The 23,456-nt window shown below is 35.6% G+C and overlaps 4 protein-coding genes across 8 annotated transcripts; 2 read left to right on the top strand and 2 right to left on the bottom strand.

The window, feature by feature from the left end:
- Positions 1-737: 737 nt before the first annotated feature.
- On the top strand, positions 738-5,742 carry LOC112799952 (putative U-box domain-containing protein 50). Its single transcript, XM_025841964.3, has 7 exons — positions 738-1,224; positions 1,338-1,456; positions 1,559-1,683; positions 2,188-2,668; positions 3,501-3,641; positions 3,933-4,478; positions 4,617-5,742. The coding sequence occupies exons 1-7, from the start codon at positions 1,050-1,052 to the stop codon at positions 5,514-5,516; spliced, it is 2,487 nt and encodes an 828-aa protein (XP_025697749.1). The 5' UTR covers positions 738-1,049; the 3' UTR covers positions 5,517-5,742.
- Positions 5,533-10,869, bottom strand: LOC112799953 (nucleobase-ascorbate transporter 11-like). Of its 2 annotated transcripts, XM_072196173.1 has the most exons (11): positions 10,622-10,869; positions 9,681-10,424; positions 9,391-9,488; positions 9,116-9,286; positions 8,742-8,842; positions 8,381-8,516; positions 8,168-8,218; positions 7,313-7,600; positions 6,987-7,221; positions 6,209-6,489; positions 5,533-6,096 (listed from the first exon to the last, which is right to left on the bottom strand). In XM_072196173.1, exons 2-11 carry the CDS (start codon positions 10,402-10,404, stop codon positions 5,875-5,877), a joined length of 2,307 nt encoding a protein of 768 aa, XP_072052274.1. In that variant the 5' UTR covers positions 10,405-10,424; positions 10,622-10,869; the 3' UTR covers positions 5,533-5,874. The 2 variants fall into 2 exon arrangements, with proteins under 2 accessions (XP_072052274.1, XP_025697752.1); XM_025841967.3 differs by lacking the exon at positions 10,622-10,869 and having other exon boundaries at positions 7,412-7,600; positions 9,681-10,547.
- A 1,791-nt stretch (positions 10,870-12,660) lies between these two features.
- On the top strand, positions 12,661-21,314 carry LOC112799951 (protein ecdysoneless homolog). 4 transcript variants are annotated; one of them, XR_011861768.1, is made up of 8 exons: positions 12,661-13,954; positions 14,412-14,750; positions 15,552-15,676; positions 16,181-16,344; positions 16,721-16,914; positions 17,523-19,342; positions 19,439-19,830; positions 19,944-21,314. XR_011861768.1 is itself a non-coding variant. In XM_025841962.3 (6 exons), the coding sequence occupies exons 1-5, from the start codon at positions 12,801-12,803 to the stop codon at positions 16,901-16,903; spliced, it is 1,965 nt and encodes a 654-aa protein (XP_025697747.1). In that variant the 5' UTR covers positions 12,661-12,800; the 3' UTR covers positions 16,904-16,914; positions 19,965-21,314. The 4 variants fall into 4 exon arrangements, 3 of the variants coding, with proteins under 3 accessions (XP_025697747.1, XP_025697746.1, XP_025697745.1); XM_025841962.3 differs by lacking the exons at positions 17,523-19,342; positions 19,439-19,830 and having other exon boundaries at positions 19,965-21,314; XM_025841961.3 differs by lacking the exons at positions 17,523-19,342; positions 19,439-19,830.
- Positions 17,976-23,105, bottom strand: LOC112799950 (protein NETWORKED 2D-like). Its single transcript, XM_025841959.3, has 2 exons — positions 22,532-23,105; positions 17,976-21,058 (listed from the first exon to the last, which is right to left on the bottom strand). Exons 1-2 carry the CDS (start codon positions 22,623-22,625, stop codon positions 18,066-18,068), a joined length of 3,087 nt encoding a protein of 1,028 aa, XP_025697744.1. The 5' UTR covers positions 22,626-23,105; the 3' UTR covers positions 17,976-18,065.
- Positions 23,106-23,456: the final 351 nt, after the last annotated feature.

Here is a 23,456-nt window from a genome sequence, read left to right as displayed (position 1 = left end):
TTTGTACACATATCTCGTCTTTACAGAATGATATTTCTGCATCTTGAATCGTATCTCCAAAATGCAAGTATAAATGGGTTGTTAATCATTTTTATTTTTGCCGTAACTTGAACACTTTTGAGTTAGATCTTGTTTAATGTTTATGTTTGGATATTTCATATAAAGATTTTTTTATTTATCAATTATATTTAGATAAAATAAAATAAAAATACTTTTGTATTTATTTATTATGTGAAAAATATTTTATTTTTAAGAAAAAAACCTTTTAAAAAAATATGTAAATTGTAATTTTTTTAAAAAGATAATTTTTTTATTTTTCTAATAATTTTATTTTTACTATTAAAAATTTGTCAAATAAATTAAAAATATTTTTTAATTAAAAGAGATATTTTTTATCGATTTAATAGCGTCTAAACAAACACTTTTAAACACAACTTTTTTATTTTTACTTTTTTGGTTAATTTCATGAGACAACAAAATAACCAAATGATAATCAATAAAGTCTTAAATATGGAGCTAGTAAGTTCACACTGCAACTTTTAGTTTATAATCCAAAAGAGAGAGGAAAACAAAAGTAGATTCTTGTCAAAAGCCATGGAAATGATGACTGATGAAATATACAAATGGCAGAGATGATGATAATTGATAAAGGGACCTACCAAATTAATTAATTAATTAATTAAAATTTCCAAACATGACATGCCATATACAAAAGTCCAAAGTTGGCCGTCTCCTTCATCTCTTCGCTTGGAAAATTCCTTATATATAAAAAACTAAGCATTAATGTAATATATATGAGTTTTAAACCAAAGAAAATTTCATAACAAATGAAATCTTAGCTTCGAAATTGATGATGTATATGCCAACCCTTTTCTTTGTTTTCCTTTACACTCATATGCATACTTTCATACTCAAATATTAACATAGTCATATGTTATTAGAGTCTAGAATCTTAGCTTAATTAATTAGTAGCATGTTGGGTTAAGTTGTTAGCTGCAACTTCTTTTCTTCTTCTTCTTCTTGATTAAGTTGGTAATTACAATCAACAAATGGATGAAATTCAGAGGGAAAAAGTCTATGTTGGTGTTGGAATTGATGTGCAAGATGGATTCAAGGTTTTGAATTGGGTTCTCAAGAATTGGAACAATAATAATTCTCATCCAATTTCTATTGTTATTCTCCATGTTGCTCACAACTTCTCCAATGATTATGTTTCTACACCATGTAAGTTATTTTGAGCTTTTTTCCTTGAAATTTTTTCTTTTCTTTTCTTTAGTTTTCTCTGTATTTCAAGTGGGATTCTCTTAAATTTTGTGATGATTCTGTTTAATTTGCAGTTGGGAAACTTCCAGCAAGATCTGTGAATGAAGAGAAGCTTGAAGTTCTAAAGAAGTATGAAGAAGATAAAATCAAGAAGCTCTTTTCCAAGTATATTGCTTATTGTGATAAAGCCAAGGTTTGTGTGTGGAAAAAAAAAATAGTACTTGAATTATTGAATACATAAACATAACTCAATTGCTCTCAAATTTTCTAATATTTTTTAAAAATATATTTTTAGGTGCCGGCAGAAATTCTTCAAGTTGAGAAAGTTGATGAACCTATCCAAAAGCGCATCCTAGATTTGATCTTTAGCCTTGGAATTACCAAATTGGTCATTGGCTTTTCATTCATGAAGCCCTCCTTGTAATCTTTCATTTAATCATTTCCAATTTTTTTAATTTCCATTAAATATTCTCTCTCTCTCTCTCTCTCTCTCTCTCTCTCTCTCTCTCTCTCTCTCTCTCTCTCTCTCTCTCTCTCTCTCTCTCTCATTAAATCATGTTTTAGTCTAATTAGTTTTATTCTCTCAAATAGGAATTTTACTTCAACTTAAAACTAATTATAATTTATTAATTAATTTATTATTATTATTTATTAAATTTTTATTTTATTTTTATTTACTATTTTATTTTTTTCTTCTAGAAATAAAATTTGTAATACTTATCTTTTTATTAAATGGCATGCAATTTTTTTATAAAAAAAAGATAAAATAATAAATAAAATTAAAATAAGATTTATTATTATTATTATTATTATTATTATTATGCCAATATTTTTATTAGTGTTTGGGTCAAATTTAATACAAGTTAGATAAAATTAAATCCATTAGATTTGTTCTTAATATTTTGAATTTTCTGTGTGGTTTAGGAAATCAAGAAGTGCCATAAGTGGATTGTTCTATGTTCACCAGCACAAACCATCATTCTGTGAATTGTTCATAGTTTGTGGTGGAGAACAAGTGTTCCTGAGATCAAAAAATGAAGAGAAAATCATGGAGGATGAAAATGGTGTCACGGTTGCAAGGTTAAAAGACAAGGTAACCTTCAAAGATTGGCTTGAGAAAATAATGTTCAACGATAATAATAATAATAATAATAATAATAATAATAATAATAATAATAATAACAAATCAAACGCATCAACTTCAAAAAATCTTGAGTCATCAGCAGTTACCCAGAACCAATGGGAATTTTATCTTCGAGAAATTGATAATTACTATCAAGAATTGTTGATGTCATACTCCAATTTGGATGAGAGAAGCTGTGTGCAAGAAAATGATGGTTCATCACAGATTGGTCCAATTGAGACAGGCGTCATTATTGAACAGAACAATTCTTCTTCTAATACGGTAATCAATCAATTTCACATTTTTATCTTTTTCTTTCAAAAAATATGTGGTCCTTCATCATCAATTGCTAAATATTTTATCTGATTTGTTGTGTTTTGCCTTGTTTCTTATTGTGGAGTTGTTGGAATATTGTTGGTGTTTTTTTTTTCACTGTTCAGTATTTTTTATCTTTATATTTGGTGAAGGTAGAAATATTTTAAGTGAAGGATTATATATTATTTGTGTTTGTTTTGATCTTATCAGGTTGAAGGATACATATTTCATTTATTATTGGATAGCGCGTGTAATTTTTTTTTAAATGAGATGTATATTCTATCTAATAACAGAGAAACAAATATTAAATTATAAATAAATAATAATGAATATTGAAAAGAAAGTCTACAAGCCATGTCATTCCAATGGTCATTTTTCTTACTAAAAATCTTTCAGTTTGAATCTAATTATTATTTTATATATTAAATATTGATGGGAACATTTCCGTTTGTTATTTTAAAACTGTAAAGTAATGTTTGGGTTACATGAAATGTCAACTGTAGTCTATTTTTCAAATCTCAATCTTATATCCTAAATTCTTAATACAACCTTGCTTAGCTTTTCATGCATCCTTTGGGACCCAAAAGGCTCTTCAATGATAAACATAGAGACTTTATGGCGCAGTCATATACTGTTTTTTTATTTATATGTTTGAATGTTGTATATGCTTTTGTTCTCTTTCTGCTTTACTTGCTTCACATGGCCCGGCCCATTTGTTTATGGAAAATATTGCCTCCCTTTTTTTTTTGCATTTTTTTAATGCAAAAATATTGGCCTAATAACTTTGCTACCCACTCAGAGTGCTACAGAAAAAATTGAGATCCTACAAAATAAATTGAATGAAGCTCAAATGACCATCCAAATGAAGAAGAAAGAAGCCAAGGATCAAATAGAGAGGCGCACAAAAGCAGAATGGGCAATATGTTTATGCAATAGTAGGGTAATGCTAAAGCAATATCATGCCATATTTATTAATGAGAAAGTTGTCAGTATTTTTATTAAAATTTGATCAGTACTTAATTAACAAAAAAAAATAAGTAATTTTTTATTATTAGATAAAATCTCACACCATTAAAAATATTATTGATAACTAATTAATAATTATAACTCACAAAATATATTCTAACGCTTCTCTTTATTTATTTACAAAAATATTATTTGTACACGTAAATAATATTTTTGTGCATTTTAAGTGAATATTAAAAGAAAACAATTATACATATATAATTAGGCTGAAGAAGTTGAATCAAGAATAAAGGAAGAAGTGAGCGCAAGGGAAGAAATTAAGAAGGAAGTAGAGGAAGAAAAAGAACAAACGCAGGAGATTCGAATAGACGTAGAAGAGAGGAAGAGGAGGCTCAAGTCACTATCAGAGCTCCATTCCGAGCTCTCAAAGAGGGTGCACGTGTCCAAGATAGCCAAGTCACGTGCGGAGAGGCAGCTGGAGAAAGCGATTGCGGAGAGAGCGGAGATGGTGAGGGAGATAGAGGAGCTGAGGAGACAGAGGGACGTGCTCAACAGAAGGATCGAGTTCTGCAAACAGAAGGACGCAATTGGAATGGCCGCAAGGCTCATGAGCCAAGAGGAGGCGGCTGCGTGTGCTTTCAGGGAGTACTCCGAGGAGGAGCTGCGCCTGGCCACCGACAACTTTTCCGACAGATTGAGGTTCAAGTCCGGTGGAGATTGGAGCCATGTGTATAAAGGACGCATGCCTCATTCCACCGTTGCCATCAAGATGCTTGCTTCTTCTTTGTCCCTCCAAGATTTTCAATCTAAGGTATGCATTAACTATAAATATACGAATGATTTATTTTATTTTTAACATATATTTACATTTTAATATGTATTTTATATTAGCACTCATTTTAATGGCTAATTTTGGTCGTATTAATATAATTTCTCCTGCATTTTTTAGGTGAGAATTCTTGGTGATATTAGGCAGCCTCATCTGATTGCTATGGTGGGCTTTTGCTCCGAGCCCAAATGCGTAGTATTCGAATACATGCACAACGGAAGCTTACGAGACATACTATTTTCTAGGAGAAGAAACCGGGCTTTAAAGTGGCATGATAGAATACGAATAGCTACAGAAGTTTGCTCGGGCCTAAGCTTTCTAAACTCAGTTAAACCAAGGCCCGCTATCCATTGTCACTTGACCCCATCCAACGTCCTCCTAGACCGGAACTATGTAGCCAAGATCACGGGCTTTGGGCTTGATGAGTGCAACGACGAGGAGTGTAACGTTGAGTCAGATATCCGGGCCTTGGGGGTGTTTTTGCTACACCTTTTAACAGGAAGAAATTGGGCCGGGCTTGTTGAGGAGGCGATGATAGTAGACACGGATAGAGAAGCATTTGTTGGGGTTCTTGATGAGACGGCCGGAGCATGGCCGTTGGATCTAGCTAAAGAGATAGCGGGCCTAGGGATGAGGTGCATGTCGAGGGGAGAGTTGAGTATTGGAGTGGTGATGGAGGAGCTGAGAGAGATTAGAAGAAAGGGTGATGAGATAGCAGCAAGAGAAGGGCGAAGAGTAATGAGGAGTGGAAGTGGTGCAGATAGAGATTGGTCAAGTGCTGTACCGAGTGTTTATCTTTGCCCTATACTTCAGGATGTAATGAAGAATCCACACGTGGCGGCAGATGGCTTTTCATACGAGCTTGAAGCAATACAACACTGGTTGCAAACGGGACATGACACGTCACCAATGACAAACTTAAGGCTTAAACACACATTCCTCACCCCTAATCACAGCCTTCGCTCCTTAATTGAAGATTGGCATACCAAGAATAACACATCATCTGCAGTTTTAAATTAGCAACAATACCAAATTCTTTACGGTTAATCCAATAATGTTCATTGGACAAAATTAATATATATTTTTACAAATGAAAGGTTCCTGTATAATGTATATAGTGTTGTCTAACCTTATATAGAAGGTCAATGTAAATCACTCTACATTTTTTTTCCCATAAGTCTAAATATCAAATGCCAAACTACAAAAACAAAAGAAATATTTGTAATAAAAAATTATGAATGCCTAAGTCCAGCTATGCCATTTTACAACAATAACTATAATGTTTCAAGCTATATTACATATCCATGTATAAACAGTATAAGAGAACAAAACTTAATAGACATACTGACCATTTTTCAGAAGGAAATGTTACCAAGAATTACACTCCCAAACACTTTAATCCGCAGCAACACCATGCAAATTTCTTAGGCAGCGAATACTCGGATGGCAGCGAGGGATCAGCTGCGAAGTCTTCGGCTCGCGACCACACGTACACCCCTCGTTCTTGTTGGCTGCCCGGTACAGTGTTGTCCAGTATGAATGCTACCAACATGGTAACCACCATGTTCATGGACATAAGTGCATTGATTGCAAAATCAAGCTGAAAGAAAATGACATGTTCCTATTAATAAAACCATTAACAATTACAAACTATATCGACACTAAATATATTGTCCTTTCCTTCAATGCAGCCCAAGTGAGTGACTACTTACTTGTTTAAAGCCTGAATGGAACGGTCCATTCGATGCAGCTGCGTAGGGAACCAAATAACTGGGAAGGATCAAGATAGATTCAGGTTGATATTGTTGAAAATAAGATGGAATGGACATGCCAAGGAACAATGAGACACCAACTATTGCTGTGTTCCTGAAGCTCGTTGATTGACAATACTGCAATGTCAACAGGCCTAATGCCACAGTAAGAGCCCACATGAAACACAGTATAGAAGCAGCCAAGGCCAGTGGAATGGAAGCAAGAAGGGCACCAACTTTTCCTACAAAGAAATGAAAGGAAGCACTTAATTCCGTCAATGCAATGACAATAATCAACCTGTATATAGAAAGTATCCGGAATTTCGATTCATGTGGTAATGTATCTAAATTTTCAGTTAATATGGCTGGAATCAAACTTTGATCCAATACAAGTATGCATGTATCCGTCTTTAGAAATAAACAAGCATCGATGTTCCTTGTTCTGCCACTACATACTTTGAGACATACCCTTTTATTTCATATTGATGAGTCATTTTAGCATTTTTGGTACATTCATCTCGTTGCAATTTTCTAACCAGATAAATTTATTTATAAGTGTACCAGAAAAATCAAAATGACTTATCAATATAGAATGAAAGGGTTAAGAATCCAAAATTTAAACTGCGACGTCATAAAATCCACCTCAGACATGTAGCAAAAAATAAAAGAGAATGACTTGTTTGTAATCAAGTGTTAAGAATTTTGACATTATGGATTTGTCACCAACTTTGTTTCTTACCCATAAATGAAAACAGGATCAAGAAAGCTGCTCCAAGTTCGACTACTCTTCGATTCCCCACCTTTGTTATATCAATTGTGTGCATATTTTCTGTCAAAGTTGTTGATCCAGTACCTGAACCCCAAATACCAGCCAATATACTACAGAAACCCTCCAATGCAATTCCTCGGCTCACGACTCCTGGTGTTGGAGACCTTAAATTAACTTGCAGAGAAGTAGTACGATATGTTCCAACCTGCAAAATGAATAACCATTTACAAAGTAAAAATTGTAGTTTCAATGTTTCATCACCTGTTCACAATTGATTCTTAAAACAATATCCTTACCGAATCCACAGAAGCAACGAGTGACACTATGATCATGATTATGCAAGTCCTAAAACTGAAAATAGGGACACCCCATTGTAAAGGGTAAGGAATTCTGACCCATGCTGCGGTTGACAATGCATTGGAGACATCGGTCCTGCAATGCTTCATCGTATATGCATGCTTTCTACAAGCATCCAACAGAATATTGGAACTTGGTATGTTGGGATCACATCCTTTATAATTGTATGCTCCTCCAGCTGTTAAAAAGGATGCATATATCCATATTATTATTGCACTAAGAGGAACCTGCAAACATTAAAAACTAAAATTATGTTCACAAAAGGAAAAAAGCACTCTGAACTATTAAATAAAATTTGAAAACTACACAAACTCTTGTTATTTCTCTACTCCTAGACCCCTTTTCCTCTTTAACTTAGCTATATTCTATGCTTAATTACATATATAATCATAGATAAATAACAAATATCAAGTAATCAGAATCTTCAAGATTATCTTTCAAAAGAAATTGACTCTACCAATATTGACCAAAGTAATTTATGCTTGAGTTGTTGAGTAATATTCTTTTTCTCCATCACAATGGTTGTAAGACTGTTAAAGGTTACAAAGGATCTGAGATACAAAGTAACCACCAGATCACTAATTTTAGCATTATTTCATGTGTTTATATCCGAAGTAGCATAACAACAAAATTCTTGTTTATATTCATGCTCCATTGTCTCAAAATGACTACTATCTAGACTCATTAAAGGGGCTTATAAACTAAGTAGAGTGAGCATACATGAAAGAAAATGATTGCCACAGTCAACAACTTGGTTAAACAGAATAAAATAAAAGTTAGGTAAAAATACTTACAGCATAAATTCGAAACAAGTGGCGCCCAAAGATAGATATTCCACGCAGATACTTCAAATAAGACATAAAGAAATAATATCAGTTTCTGGACACAATTAAAATTACTTAAAATAAGTCCAAAATTGCATGAAGGGAAGCCTTAGAATAATGGTTGTGTTGTCTCCGTGTAACTTTAAGAATGATTGCTTTTTATATACATGGTACATGACTCACCAGAGTGAATATCAGAACCAGTGCTATGAGTGGAATGCTAATTTCTATACAAGTGCCAGCTTGTGGAAAACCATAGCTGAAGAAAGCTAAGCCTACGGCGGCAACAGTTGGGGCAACAACTATTGGGTTTATTAACCTGCAAGAAATTGAGGTTAGCTTACATTTGATAAAAGATTGCTTTTATGGTGACTTCATCGACCAATGTAAGTTTATGTTTTATACTTTTGTTAATGCATGCATGTCAATGAAATATTTAGCAAGGTCACAAAGAGCAGAGAAACAAAATATACAAATTTCTATCTATTTGATCCCAAGAAAGAAGATATGTGAATACAAGATATTACATGCAACTTCTTGTTACCTGAGTAGAAGAGACATTAAACCACTAAATCCCAAGAGAGACTGGAACATCGAACCAATTATTATAGCTCCTTGGAGTTCCCTCATTATGTGCTTAAATTTCTGCAATTAAATAAGCAGGTTTTAGCATGCAAACAGTGAATATGTCCAAAATAGAAGCCAAAATTTGTAAACAAATGGTAATCAAGGTAAGCATTTTATTGCCAAAAATTTGATTGCAATCATAGATAACAAGAAGAAACGGGAAACAAGAAATGAGAAATTTAGGCTGGTAATTCAAGTACGCACTAGTTTTTAAACTTCATTGCATTTCAAAATGCAGGCAGTAGCTTGAAAAACAATGAAGTAACATTTCCTGTCTGCCAATGAACTTACATGCTCGGTAAGATTCCGATATTCTTGAGCATTAGCAATAACAAAAGCTGGTGCTAAATACACAAATGAACTTCCTTGAACCAAAGGCAGACGAGTACCAAAGTACGAATGCAGTATGGTCGTTATTCCAGAAAGAAACAGCATTGTCGAAATTACAGTAGCAGTATCCTTCTGTTATCATACATCAATATAAAAATGAATCAATACAATAAGATAAGCTATCAATTTTGCTATAGTGTAATTTATATCCTAAGTAAATTATGGCATATACTTACATCTGTTCCACCCATGGCAGGTACCATAACTATAGGGATTAATACAAGTGAGCCAGCCAATGATAGATAGTGTTGCAGGCCATAATAGAAGAGATATACTGCAATTAAGGATGCAAAGATTTAAATACAGCAAAATGGTATATGCATTCAGCTCATAGTGAGACAGTAATTAGTAAAAACAAATTAGGCATTTAGCTAAAAAATTGACACTCTAACATGAACCAAGCAAAGCACGTAAGAAACATAATTTACAACTGATATAAATAAAAAAGGATAAACACAAGACCAACCAAAACCAGGATTTTCTGTGAGCCTGCACTTCAATTCTTCCGGTCCGGGCCACCCTCCACCATCAACAGGCTCCTCCCCTTCAGGATAAAGATTCACCTTGAAATCTCCTTGTGCTACATCACCCTCCACGTCCTCCTCCTCCTTCTGCTCCGGCACAGGTGTAACCACAGAAGTTCCATGACCATTGCCATCCCTATTCACCATCCCATTGGCATTAGCATTACCATTCCCTCTCAAACCAACCTTCCTCTCACCATCAGGAGCCATAGCTAAAACAGGTTCATTCTCGTTTCCCCTCCTTCCAATCCCTAATGCTACCCCATTACCATCACCATTACTATTACCATTAACATTCTCAGTCCTAGTAGTAGTGGCTCTTCCATGTGAAGCTGGTTGGATCTCATTCCCACTGTTGTTTCTCAACCTCCCAAGTATTGGATCTATCTCTATCTTAGGAGAAGACCCCCGGTGAAGGTTGTTCCTCTCCAAAGGTTCAAACTTTTCACTTGCACTGGTGGACCCTACTTCATTCGAGTAATCAGAAACAAAACCTGTTCTCTTTGCCCATGATCTCAACTCTCTTGGACTGTGCTCACTCCTTGGCACAAATGGGTCCACTCTGCCTGCAACGGGAGGTGCTGCTCCTCCTCCACCACCACCACCATATCTCTTCCTCAGAGCTTCACCCCTTTCCACTGGTTCTGCGTTAAACCCAGTGTCCATTCAGAAATGGCAGTGAGGAGCTGAACAAAGCTCGGCCCAATATAGCAAGAAGAAGAAAGATTAGATTTTTACAAGAAGCAAGGACAAAGAGATAGAGAAAGAGACAATGGAAGCAACAGAGTTAACAGTGAGAGTGTGGAAAAGCAATGTGGTTTTGTTGGCAATTGATAGTGACTGTTGAAGGTAGGAGGGAGAGTGATTTGAGTGGTGAAATTACCAATTAGTCCCTCTTCTATGGCCGTTGTTGATGGAAGAAGAAAACTATCTTCAAATGGAGGGCCACTGCTTCCATTGTTCTTCTTCAAATTAACTAATTTTTTTCATTGCAAACTTTGTAATGAAAAGTCAAGACATTGTGTCACATTTGAATTCAAGCTAAAGATTTTGCTTGCCTTATTCTTAGACAGAAATAATTAAATTTAGAGACTTTTTTGGTTTAAGAGATAAGATTGTCTTAATAAAGTGATCCACCAAATTAATTAAAAGAGGTACAAAATAAAGTATTGCTACTGTGTAAAGTGTATATTAACTTACATACTAAGCATCAACGTGGGATGTGAAAATCATCAATCAACTTACAATATTATAACTGGGAAGAATTTGTGAATGAAAAGTTGAAGACATAGCAAACAGAACAACAAAATACATTAAGCAGAACCCAAAAAAAAAAAAAATCCCTTGTTAATATTTACATACATTACATTATTAATTATTTTACTTTAATGCAATTTTGCTTGGATAGACACGAAACATCATATATTACAAAGAGAAATTATAAATGAAAGAAAATAGGGTACAAATTCAAGGGTACCATCTTCACCGACACTGCTAACAATAAAGTGATAAACCAAACGTATATATGATCTGAACTGAAGTGAAGTGGACAACTGTTAGCTCTATTACAAGATCAGAAATTGATTAAAAATGCATTTGGATTATATAAACAATGAAGTCATAACTCATAAGGGTGCTTAACAGTGACTAAAACTATTGCCATTTGTAATTCATATATTCTATATTCTATTAAACGATGAAATAATATACATCTTAGTTCAACAAAAGAAAAATTAGAGGAGCTTTGTCTTGGTCTCTCTTTAAACTAGAGGAGATTTATATCATGAAAAGTATTTCTGGAAAACAAAATTATATGCACTAAACATCTTCCACATTGTTATATATATCCACGTTACATATACTAATATCTCTATCTCTATTATAACAAAAGCTTGTGTATGCAAACTGTTTTATATCCAGAATCCAGATATAACACAATAATACCGCATTTGTTTTCATTGGGTGTAAAAACAAAATGATGTCGTTCACTTGTGTCCTGCATGGAAGAGGTCAAAGAACTAATATGGTATTAATCAATTTAGGTTGACCTATTAGTTAGTTTACTCATTCCTTTAAATAAGAATTAGAGGTTTAAATTTTATTTTATACATACAATAATTTATGGAGAATATCCTATAAAGACGCATAAAATGACTTTTTGTAAAGATGCTTATGTGTCGCATTATTATTGGACTAATTATTTTTGAATTTCTTAACAAATTAGAATAAAACCGATTTTTTTATAACAATAACAATAAATCTAATTTTTTTAAAAAATTTAATTGTATTTTTAAAATTTTAGGAATTTAAATGTCCTCAAAACAAAAGGTCAGGAATATATTTGTCTTTTTATAAAAAAAAATTAAAAAATATTCGGTTTAGATTGTGTATTTCAATCAAATCAAACCAGGTCTAATAATTATAATGCAGACATTAGATTTTTTATTGTTGCTATAATAAACCAATTTTGTTCTGCTTTATTAAAAAATAAATTATTAACCGGTTTAATAAAACGTCCAATAATAATATGACACATATAAATATCTTAAAAAAGACATTTTTAATATCTTTATTAAAGTGGTCTCCATAATTTATTGGCTAACGGTAAATTTTTATATAAAAATAATAACGGATACAGTAAAAAATATAAAAATAAAAGAAAACTAATATGGGGCCTGAAAATCAATCATAGAAACGTTAATAGTGCAATCTCAGAAACGACATTAGTAATTCTGGATCAATTGGATTGAATTAACCCAAATTTACATGATGAAATGTACGAATAAAGAATGCGGCCCAATTCGGCCCAGTATACAAAAATAAGAATGCAGCCCAAAACAATATAAAAACGCAAAGCAAGGCTATTAGCCCAACAATTGAAAGACGGTTTAAAGTTTGAACAGTAGAAGGGTTATGGCCCTTGTCCAAAAAAAAAAAAAAAAACAGTAGAAGGGTTTACGGTTTCCCTCGAGAAGGAGAAAACTGAAGAAATTAGCAATACTGCAATAGAATAGAGTAGAATGAGCAGTGAAAGTGAAAGCTAAGCTCAACACAAGACAAGAATGGAATCATCAACTGAGTCACCTCCTTCATCCATCTTCAACCAAAAACACCACCCGCCACACGACACCGTTTTCTATTCCATCTACCTTGACTCCCTCATTCTCAACTCCACCACCACCCCAACCGCCCTCCAATCCCTCCACCTCCAAATCCTCCAAACCCTTTCTCCCTTCACCAACCACTACATATGGCAGCATCAACCCTTTACTCTCTCCCTCTCCATCCCTCCAAACCCTACCTGCCCCTGCCCCTCTCCCTCCGCCACCACCCTCCCCCACCTTCATGGCCACCTCCGCTACGGCGACAACCTCGACGACGAGTGGTTCCTCGTCTTCCTCCTCTTCCACACCTCCCTTCGCTTTCCCAATCTCTCAATCCGCCTCTGGGACTCCGATGGCGAGTTCCTCCTCATCGAAGCCGCATTCCACCTCCCCCGATGGCTAAATCCCGAAACTGCCCTCAACCGTCTCTTCCTCCGTAACGGTAATCTCCATATTGTCCCCAAAACCCGCATCCCGAACCCCTCACTCATCGATTCACTCAAATTCCTTATCAATTCTCCCAACGAATCGCTTGCTTCAGAGCCAATTCAGCTCGCGGTGAAGAATCGGATATCTGGTTACCCTGAGAAGGCTATGAAGAACATGCATACTGTTAGGGTTAGGGTTCCTGTGTCCGTTGCGCAGGTTCTGAAGCACGAGCCTTGCTTGATTTCGCTGGCTGTGGAGGGGTTCTACGATAGGGATGTCGACTCGATGAAATTCGCGGCGAGGATGGAGAGGTTCTTGCCGAGAGGGAAGGAGGAGGAGTTGGTTACTGTCTCCGTGAGGATGTCGAGGGCGATGTACGCCCAATTAGTGAGGCAGACGTTCAGGGCGCCCAAGGTGTACCCGGCTGCGCCGCCGCCAGGCGAGAGGGAGGCGTTTTTCGAGGCAGAACTTGGAATGAAGATAGCGTGTGGGTTTGAGATGATGTATCAGCAAATGAAGCGTGATGGGGTGGAAGGGAGGGGGAGGACATGGGAGGCGTTTAGGAAGAGCTTGGAGGAGATTGGCTACTTCCAAGGATTGCTTCCGGGTTCCAGTGAATACCAGAGGTTGTTGAAGAGTGCTGAGGAGTATTACATGAACACTTCTCTGCACTCTAGAGAAAGGTAATGTTTCGAGAAACTTGCGGGGACTAATTTAACATTGTGCTCTGTAATGTAGGTAGATACCCAGTTAGAGTTTGCAACAAAGCTGTTTACGTTAAAATTGAGTTTTTGTGTCATAGGTGGGTTTGTTTATATTAGAAGATCAGATGTGAAGACTCTCCAGTCTCCAATGAGAAGAGTGGACTATGTGAGGAATAGTTTATTCATTATAGATACGTGAAAGTACAGGAAAAACTATTGAAGAAACAAGTAAAGGGACTTAGGTTTCAATAGTCATGTTTACAAACTTGGTTTATTTGAAACATTTAACCACCTAATATGTGAAAGCTTTGTTGTTGTTGTTGTTGTTTTTTTCCATCTTTAATTTTATTTGATTGGGTCATTGGAATTGGAGGATTGGACATTGATATGTTGGAGTTCTTTATTATGCCATTGCTGAGGTGAAAATTTGTTGCAGTGAGTTGATGAGTGCTCCAGTTAGGCGCATAGATGAAGTTCTTGCTTTACCGCATTCAGTGGATGATTTCAAGGGTCATGATGTTCCTCCATCTGATGATGATTCCTGGCTTGACAATGGAGAGGAAGAGTTGGACTCTGCCCTTCTGGAGAGACAAAAGGAAATGGAACTGTATGAGTCAAAACACAAAAAGAAGGGGAAAGGGAAAGAGAATCCGGATGTGGGTCCGTCATCTGGTTCAAAAACTGATGAGTTTGATCCCAGCAATATAGCAAAATCCATGCAGGCATTTGTCAATACATTATCAAGTTATAAGGGTGCTGAAGCTCCTGATGACAGGTTAACTAATATAGTGACTTACTCATTTAACATATCTGATATGCATGCTTAGGACACCTATTATATAAGCATCTTTACAAGGAAAGAATTTGGGTCATGAAATGATTTATTTTCCAAGATGTTAGGCTGTTGATATAGGGTCAATTCTCTATACAGGTATTAAGACTGATATTCCCACTGAAGTATGGTCTTGCTTGGAAGAGCTTATTTTCAGTGTATTTAGGTTCACCTATTTTTCTGAATAATTGTTTTACCTAAATATGTATTTAAACATTGTATCCAAAAAGGAAAAAAGAAAATGTGGTGTGGTGATGTATTTGGGTTTATTTAATTGAACTTATCATTACAGCTTTTGGCATCCAGGCTAACCTTTTTTGAGCCTAATTTTATAATCATCAAAATGCAAGCTTTTAAAAACAGGCTTTTCCAAAGGGTGATACAATGATTGTGGACTGATTTAACCGTCATAAATTGTCAAAATTCCATTCTTGGCCTATCCAACTTTATTTTCCACAATTTAAACAACACTTGTGATCATTGGGCTATTTAACAAGTTCTACTTAAGTACTTATTTAGTTGTTTATGCTGTCTATTTATACAATTAGCATTGGCTTCTGGTAAGGTAATTGGTAACTTTTTAAATGAAAAAAAAGGAAGTATTTTTTATGACTGACATCTTCCCTGATGAATACACATTTAGGTGATGCTTAATTTATGACATCTGTGTTATTTTTTTACCCCCCTACATTACTTGATTATGACGATATCTCCTTCCTTATCTCGGGCACCTGCCTTGTACAGAAATAGAGAAGTGGACCTTGATGTAGACCAATTTATTAAAGACATGGAATCAATAATGAGGTGTCCAGGTGGTGAAACTGCCAACAGTAATGTCGAAGAAGGCTCCTCTTCCGACCTGGACTTTGGTAAGACCTTCATGTCTATAACTATTTGTAGACATCAACTATTCTAGTAAAGAAGGATTTTCTGTGGTTTTTTTAAATTTTACTTAGAGCCTACTTCAGCCCAATTTCTTGATGTTGATCTTTGTTTTTCTTGCCTTTATTTTTATTAGGGTGTTATACCGTACATGATTTGTTGGTTTGTATTTTTCTCTTAATCTAGGTTTCCTTAAAAGGTGCTTAATCACTTTCTATTTTTATTTCTTTAGGGATATATATAAGTTCACAATTTTAAAATCTCTTCCAATTTTTGTGAAGCTAGATTTTGTAAGTTTCCTTTGTAGTATGTGATACTATGAGCAACATGAAATTCTCCATCCTAAAAAAACCGGCTCCTAGGTTTTTTTGATGCATAGTATTGAAGAACTAGAGAAGTCAATGAAATAGATGACCACTTGCTCAGTCAATTTTGTCTTCCCTCTTACTACCTCTTCTGCGGTCTTATATTTTTTGTTGTTGATTATGTAGATGATTCTGACGAGAGCGATATGGATGAATCTGGTGAAGATAATAAGGATGACATGGATGCTTTCATGCATTCGTATTCTGATGTTATGAATGAACAGTTGAAGTCAACCACCCTTCATAGAAGTTTTGTTCGTGCTAAGGAACAAATTCCAAAGAAGGATGAGGTACTTCATTTGCAACATATAAACCAACTAACAAGTCAATTGTTAGGAAAGAAATACAGTAACCAGCTGCATTGCATAAGAATGTTAAAATGTTCCAATTTGGCCATTGATTATGTTATACTAATTTCTTAAATGTAGATACATTCTCTTTTTCCCACCCTTGTCCCTCCGTTATTTTCATTTTTTTTAGTTACCTTCCTCATTTCTTCTTTTTCTATGTGATTAATAAGGAATAAGAACAGGGGAAGAGATGTGGGCGCTTGCATGATTGTTTAGTTTTTGTATCTTCACCAAACTTCTGCATATGATGAGTGCAGTTGAATTGAGTTGAATGACTGATGATTCTGCATTTTACGTTTCTGGAATTTACTTTCAGGGAACATCAGCTGCCACAGAAGATATGGATGAAGATTTCTCGCCTGTAGATGTGGATGTGAATTTAGTAAAGAGCTTTCTTGATTCCTTTTCTTCTCAACAAGGGCTTCCTGGTCCTGCTTCCAATTTGCTTGGGCTCATGGGGGTGCAGTTCCCGCAAGATGCCAACAAGAAGGGCAAATGAAGTTTATCCAGGTTTTTCAAGTTTTTGGACTCTCCAATGTTCCCAATAACATGTTTTTTACACATGCTTGGTAGATAGAGGGACCCAGGGAGTGCATAGTTAGTAGTGAGCAATGATATTATTACTTGCATGAGAGAAAAACAAGAAACTATACATCTATGCTGAGTTACCTTACCTAGCTATATCATAATTTGTACATGGGCAGAAGTGCATGGGAAATTAGGAATACTGTAGTTATTTTTAGATTGCAAATCCATGCAAACTAGGAGGAGCATAAATTAGCATGTATTATTCTACCATAATTTGAACTTGATGTGGGTATTTTCCAATTTAATTATACCATAGAAGAGATTAGTTGAATCTGCTCTGTACATCTTGTATTTACTTGCAAAAAATCCTGGCATGAGTGTTTTTGTTGGAACTCATATAACCCACCATGGATGATTACTGGCTTTATGGATTATGTAATTGCCAGTTATCAATGTTAAAATAGTATTTATTCAATATAAGATTTGGAAATTTCATGTCCTCTTATGAGGGTAAGAATGCTTATATGCATTTGGAAATAGATCTTCAATTTACTTCATTTGACAAGGTCAATTATGACATGCATGTTCAGGTTTTAACTCGGACAAGAGATGGATACAATACAATAAATTGTATAGTGAAAGACTAACTTGATCCTGTCAAGTGAGAGGATCTATTCTCATGTGATTCTCACTACAAAATAGTTATTATAGTCCATTCTTGTTGTTTAAATATAATAATGAAAAGAAGCAATCGTATATGGAATTCCATCTTTATATGGCAAGACAAATCACAATATATATACAAGGGGAAGCTCAGTGCGCAAGCATCCTGCATTAACGCAAGGTCCAAGGAAGGGCCGAATCCGAAGGGTGTAATGTACCAGCCTAACCTGATAATTATATCAGTGGCTATTTCCACAGCCTGAATCCATGACCTTGAGGTGACACGGAGACAACTTAACTGTTGCTCCAAAGCTTCCCATCACTATATATATATATATAAGAAAGGTAACCTTTAGTCATGTGAACTTATAGACAAGTCGAAATTGAAATATGAATATCTTATTATCTCCCCCTTCTAATGAAATAAATACGAAGTATTCTCCAAACAGATGAATATGAAACTAAACATTTTACACACTGCTGTTTTCTTTTTCCTTCTCCTTCTCCTTCTCCTTCTCCTTCTCCTCCTTCTCCTTTTCCTTCTCTTTCTTCTCCTCCCTCTCCTTCTCCTTTTCCTTCTCTTTCTTCTCCTCCCTCTCCTTCTCCTTTTCCTTCTCTTTCTTCTCCTCCTTCTCCTTCTCCTTCGAGGCACGCTTCTTATGCAATCCATGTTGTATGCTCATGATGGCAAAGATTGACTGCTTCTTTGGTTTGTTTCCAAAGATAAATGACCTGAGAGGAACCTTGTTCCTAGTCTCTGATCTTGTCCCTCTCCTTGAAGCAGAGAGGCCAAATTGGTCATTCAACCTCACAAGAGCCTTCTCAACTTCACGGTGGAGGGATGTCACAACATCTATATGTGTGCGAAGTACAGCAGAAAACTTGGTGTGCTCCTGTTTCAAGGTCAACACCTCACCTTGGAACTTGGCAGCTTGATAGCTTGTGAACCTGAAATCATCATCTTCAGCACTGGTGTTCAATGCTGATGTTATATCTTCTTGGATGTTACACAAACATGCAAACCTTCTCTCCAATTCTTCATTTTGCAAGACACTTCTTTCCAACCATGCTGTTAATAGTGTTTGAGTCTCTGTAAGGTGCTGGTAAATTGGCCGTGCATCTGATTTTAAAGAATATTTTGTGCTACTAGTACCCTCTAAAGCTTTTCCTTTAGCCTCAATTTTTGATACCTCAGTCATCAAATCTTTGATAGTGGTCTCAAACCTCTGTACATCCTCAAACGAAGCACCAAATTCCCGCCAGCATTTTAAATTCTCATCCAGAAGTTCATCAATTCTTGCCCGGAACTTCTCTTCAATGGCTGATGTATATTGAAGACGAGTTTCTAGAAGCTCCTCAATGCTGCGTTCCAATACTGTTGATCCTGTCAAATCCTCAGTTCCTTCTAAACTTCTGTCCAAGAGACTTAGTTTTTGACGTAGGAGTCTAATCTCTTCATCCTTCAAGGCATTAGCAGCCTGCAGTTTTTTCAGCTGATCCAAGTCATCTTCATGAACTTTCATCTCTATGTCTGCAAGTCTCTTCTTCAAATCTTTGTAATTACGGAGAGTATTAGTATATTCGGTCAGCAGAATTTTTTCTCTGTCTTGTAATCCACTCAGAAACATTCCCTGCCAATCGGGTTCATCATCTTTTGTCATTGCCTTGTCCGAGGCCTCAGCTTTGGAAGCATACTCCGTCTCCGATGAAACTTCCTTAGGATCGGTGTCTTGTGTACCAAGATTTGGTAAAGAACTATCGGCCTTGTTACTTGCTTGTTGGCTGATCTGATTTTCATTGTTAGTATTCTGAACTGTTACTCTTTCATCACCATTTATGACAGGAATCAGTATCCTCCCCTGCTCTTTCAACTCTTCAGGAAATTTATTTTGCGTTGGGGTTACATATTCAGTTTCTACAGAACTGGTGAACTTAACCTCATTTCCTGACATAACATCGTTTTCCGTTGAACCAGTAGCCTCAAGTTTATTATCTGCACGAACAACGTTTTCTGTCGAATCAACAACCTCAAGCTTCTTGTCTGAAGTTGAGTCACCTTCTACAGTGCCAAGCTTGAGCTCCAAGTCTGAATTTACATCATACTTTGACTCAGGTTTGCCAGATGCATTATTTTCTAGCTGTGGTGAATCCATGGCCTTAACCTCTTCAAAATGCATCTCATTTTGTACTTTCTCTGAGATATGTTCAAGATTAGACCGTGCTTCAGTGAACTGGGTTTGTATACTGCTATTCTCATCTTCAACAATTTTGTTTAAATCCTGTACTTGATGCATCTTTTCTTCCATTTCTCTCAGTTGGTCATTCAATCTATTTTTGTCATTGATCAGACTTTCCTTATCACCTTCCAGAGTTCGAATATGCTCTTGGAGCTCATCGGTCTCGGATCTCAACCTTGTCACTAGAGCAGTTTGGGATGAAACTGCAGTTTCCAAGCTGATCACTTTATTCACAAGCTCATCAATCTTCTCTGCCATTTCTGCCACACTCAGAGATGAATTTGAGTCCGAGTGAAATTGCTCTTTGATGTTATTCTTTAATGATTGCAACTCTTCTCTCTTCTGTTTCAAAATGGCCTCTTCTTCTTCCAAGTCCTTTGTTTCTGATGCTTTTTTCATCTCTCTTTTGGCCCTTGGTTCCTTGGAATCGCTCTGCGTATAATGGAACTCCTCCATGAGAGAGCTCAACTTGGCCTTGATGTCATTTATCCTGTTTGATGTCATTCTTGTTTCATCATGTGATTCTTCCTGTTTCGCTTCCAACTGTGTCAATGCCTCTTGGCATGATTTAAGAGCGGCTTCTGCCATCAAACGGCGGGCTTCACTATCTTCAATAACTACACCTTCTCCAAGCTCATCCTGCAACATAGAAACCCTCTCTTGCAACTCATTGATCTGCGCCTCAGTTTCCCAGTACCTTGCAATGGAATGATCATAAGAGCTCTTCACAAACTCTTTCACAGTTTGTAGCGCCAGAATCTGTTTCTGGAGTTTGTCGACCTCTTCAATTGCCTCCTTTCGATTCAATCCAGATTTAGGAGCGGCCGTATTATTAGTATCTTTGCTGGCTGGCTTCCTGGAGTGAAGTTTCTTTGTGGCTGCTGCTGTTGTTACAATAGTTTTTAAATCTTTAGGGGGAGGCTTTGGAATGTTTTGTTTTGACCCTTCTGGCATTTTTTTTGGTGGCCGTGGTGATCCGTCATCTTCATCGTCATCCATGTACGGGACTCTATCCGGACAGGCAACTGCAAGTTGGTTGTTGGCTTTCTGCAACTCTATTGATATGTGATCGTATCGTTCGGCTAAAGCTCGGTAAGCTTTATATGTTTCCTCCACAAAGCTTATGAGCTCCGGTCGCCTCTTGTAGTACATTTCTGCTCTCTTTGCAAAGGAGTCTCCCTCTTCCTCTAAGATCTTCAGAACATGTGTCACCTTTTCCTCCACATCTGCAGTTTGTTTTACATTGTTTTAGATTCTAATTTCAGAGATTAAATTAGCATGCATGCAAAAGCATATCTAGGATAGTTGGGAGCATTTCCTAAAGTTCTAGAGCTATAGTTATTGACTTGGAATATGCTCAAATAAAGTGCAAGTTTTGCCTAATTTCTCTAGTCAGTGTCATTATGTATGGGGAACTGGATAAAATCATCATAACAATTCACGCAAAAAACATGAATAGAGAAAATGTAGTCATTCAAGTCCTTTCACACGCTTGCAATTTTTATTTTTCCAAACAAAAAAGTTTTGAATTTTGTGCTATCAAATGGGTTCCATGCAGGTTTTTCTTTTAATATATTATTATAAATATTGTGCAATCTCCATAAGTCCATAACCATGAGTATGTTAGAAATCTTTTTATAGAGCCTCCATGACCATGAGTATGTTAGAAATTTTTAAGAGCAAAAGTATATTTTTTTATTTCTGTAGTTTTTGAAAGATTTCAAAAATATACTTACCTTTAACTTTTAACATTTGAATTAAATTTTAACTTTATCCTTTTAATATAAATCTCTTAAAATATTGATTATAATCTTTTGCAATTGTACCTTTTTTTTTTTGGTCTTGGCATTTGGCAATTGTACCTCTTTAGTCATTACCTTTCTCTCTTCACCTTTAGTGGGTGAAGGATGGTGGCGGTAGTTGTTTTTTGAAATAGGGGATAATAGCAGGGCCAAAATTTGAACAATTTTTAATTAACTATTGATTGGCAGAATATTAAACGGGATAGATTTGAAACAAATAAAATTTTCCTGAAATCACATGGACAAAAAGTATATTTTATTTTTTTGAAAAGATGTAAATGATGAAATCTAATATCTGGATAATAGATTATTTCATCCCAGAGGCTCTATTACAATTTAAGTGACAACCGTTTTGATTAGTTGAGGCCTAATTCTCGAAATGAAATATATCCAGAAATATAAAATAGGAGTCACAGTATCATTTCCCTATATTATATTCCAAAGTAATAACACTGCATTGATACCTTGAGATATTGCATCAAATTTTCCTTAAATCCCCACTGGTGTACAAGTAAATCTTCCGATTACAAATATATCATATTTATAAATAAACCTCGTTTATGAATTGATCAAGCAGAGCATGTGTTATTGTGTATCAATAATTAAGGCAATGTTATTTCCACACTCAAATTCGTATCTATACGAAACATAAACTTAAATCTAAGGTAGAAATTATGAGAGACGTAAAAATAGATGGAGTTTTGGAAATCGCACTCTAATTAATAGTTATAAATTAAATATTTAAAGTAAGACATCAATTTAGGTGCACAAACTTAATTTCTCTTAATATTAACGTTGAAAGATCCAAGCAAACCATCACGTTTTTCTCCTATGAACGTGTAAAAAAAGGAAAAACAAAACAAAAGGAGATGAACATCATTCATTAATGAATCTAACCTTGGAGGTTTTGCTCCACCCATTTTGTTTGCTTTGTTCTGATGTGGCTAGCCCACCACCATGAATAAGCATTGCTTGCCGCTCTCTGCAGCATCTTGCCGCGGCCGCCGCCTCCTTTTCAACCCTTTTCCTTTGGTCCTTGTTGAGAATTCAACAACAACGTGGGAATCAAAAGCATTCAGACCGTGTTTCTCTCTTGTTATTCTCTTCTCTTATCTAATCTTTGTATTTATACATTAGAAAGAGAAGACATGGATTCCATGATGATAAGACCAAAGGAGGAGTAGTCAATATGGAAAAGAGAGAAAAATGAAAAAGAAAAAGAATAGAAAAAAAGAGAACAATCAAAGAAACAACTCATAAGAGAGAGAAAAAGAACGTTGGAAACTAAGAAGTTTGTTGTTCTAATTATGGGACGATGGAGGGGAGCAAAGTTCGCACCATTTTAATGTAGTACCCTTCCCTTTTTCTTTTTTCTTTTTTTTATGTATTAAAAAAAAAGAAACTAAAAAAGTGATTTTGATCTAAGAAAATAATGCATGGCATGATATGTGAGCATTAAACCCACATGGCTGTTCCAGCTGCTTTGCCACCTTAATTAGTAATTAACTTCTTTTCCCTCCTTTTACTTTTTATTTTTAAGCCGGCTTTTATGTTTCTTCTTCTCTTTCTTTAAAGTGTACGTCAATGGCTTAACTCCACTTTTTAATTTAGTTATGGAAGGGAAAATAGTGTAAGTAGTTATAAGATGTATATGTGCTTTACGTAACTGTGATATTATGAGTAAAAATCGGATCTTTCAATTTTTCTCTTTCATACTAATTGGACTGTTTGATTTAGGGGTGTGTATGGTCCGGTCCGGTCCGAATATTTGGTCCGGTTCTGAACACTTTTGGGACTAATCTGGTGTGATTTCATCGGGTGT

The sequence above is a fragment of the Arachis hypogaea genome, chromosome 5 (assembly GCF_003086295.3).
Source record: "Arachis hypogaea cultivar Tifrunner chromosome 5, arahy.Tifrunner.gnm2.J5K5, whole genome shotgun sequence".
In the NCBI taxonomy this organism is placed as follows: Eukaryota; Viridiplantae; Streptophyta; class Magnoliopsida; order Fabales; family Fabaceae; genus Arachis; species Arachis hypogaea.
This window is presented reverse-complemented; position numbering and strand designations above follow the sequence as displayed.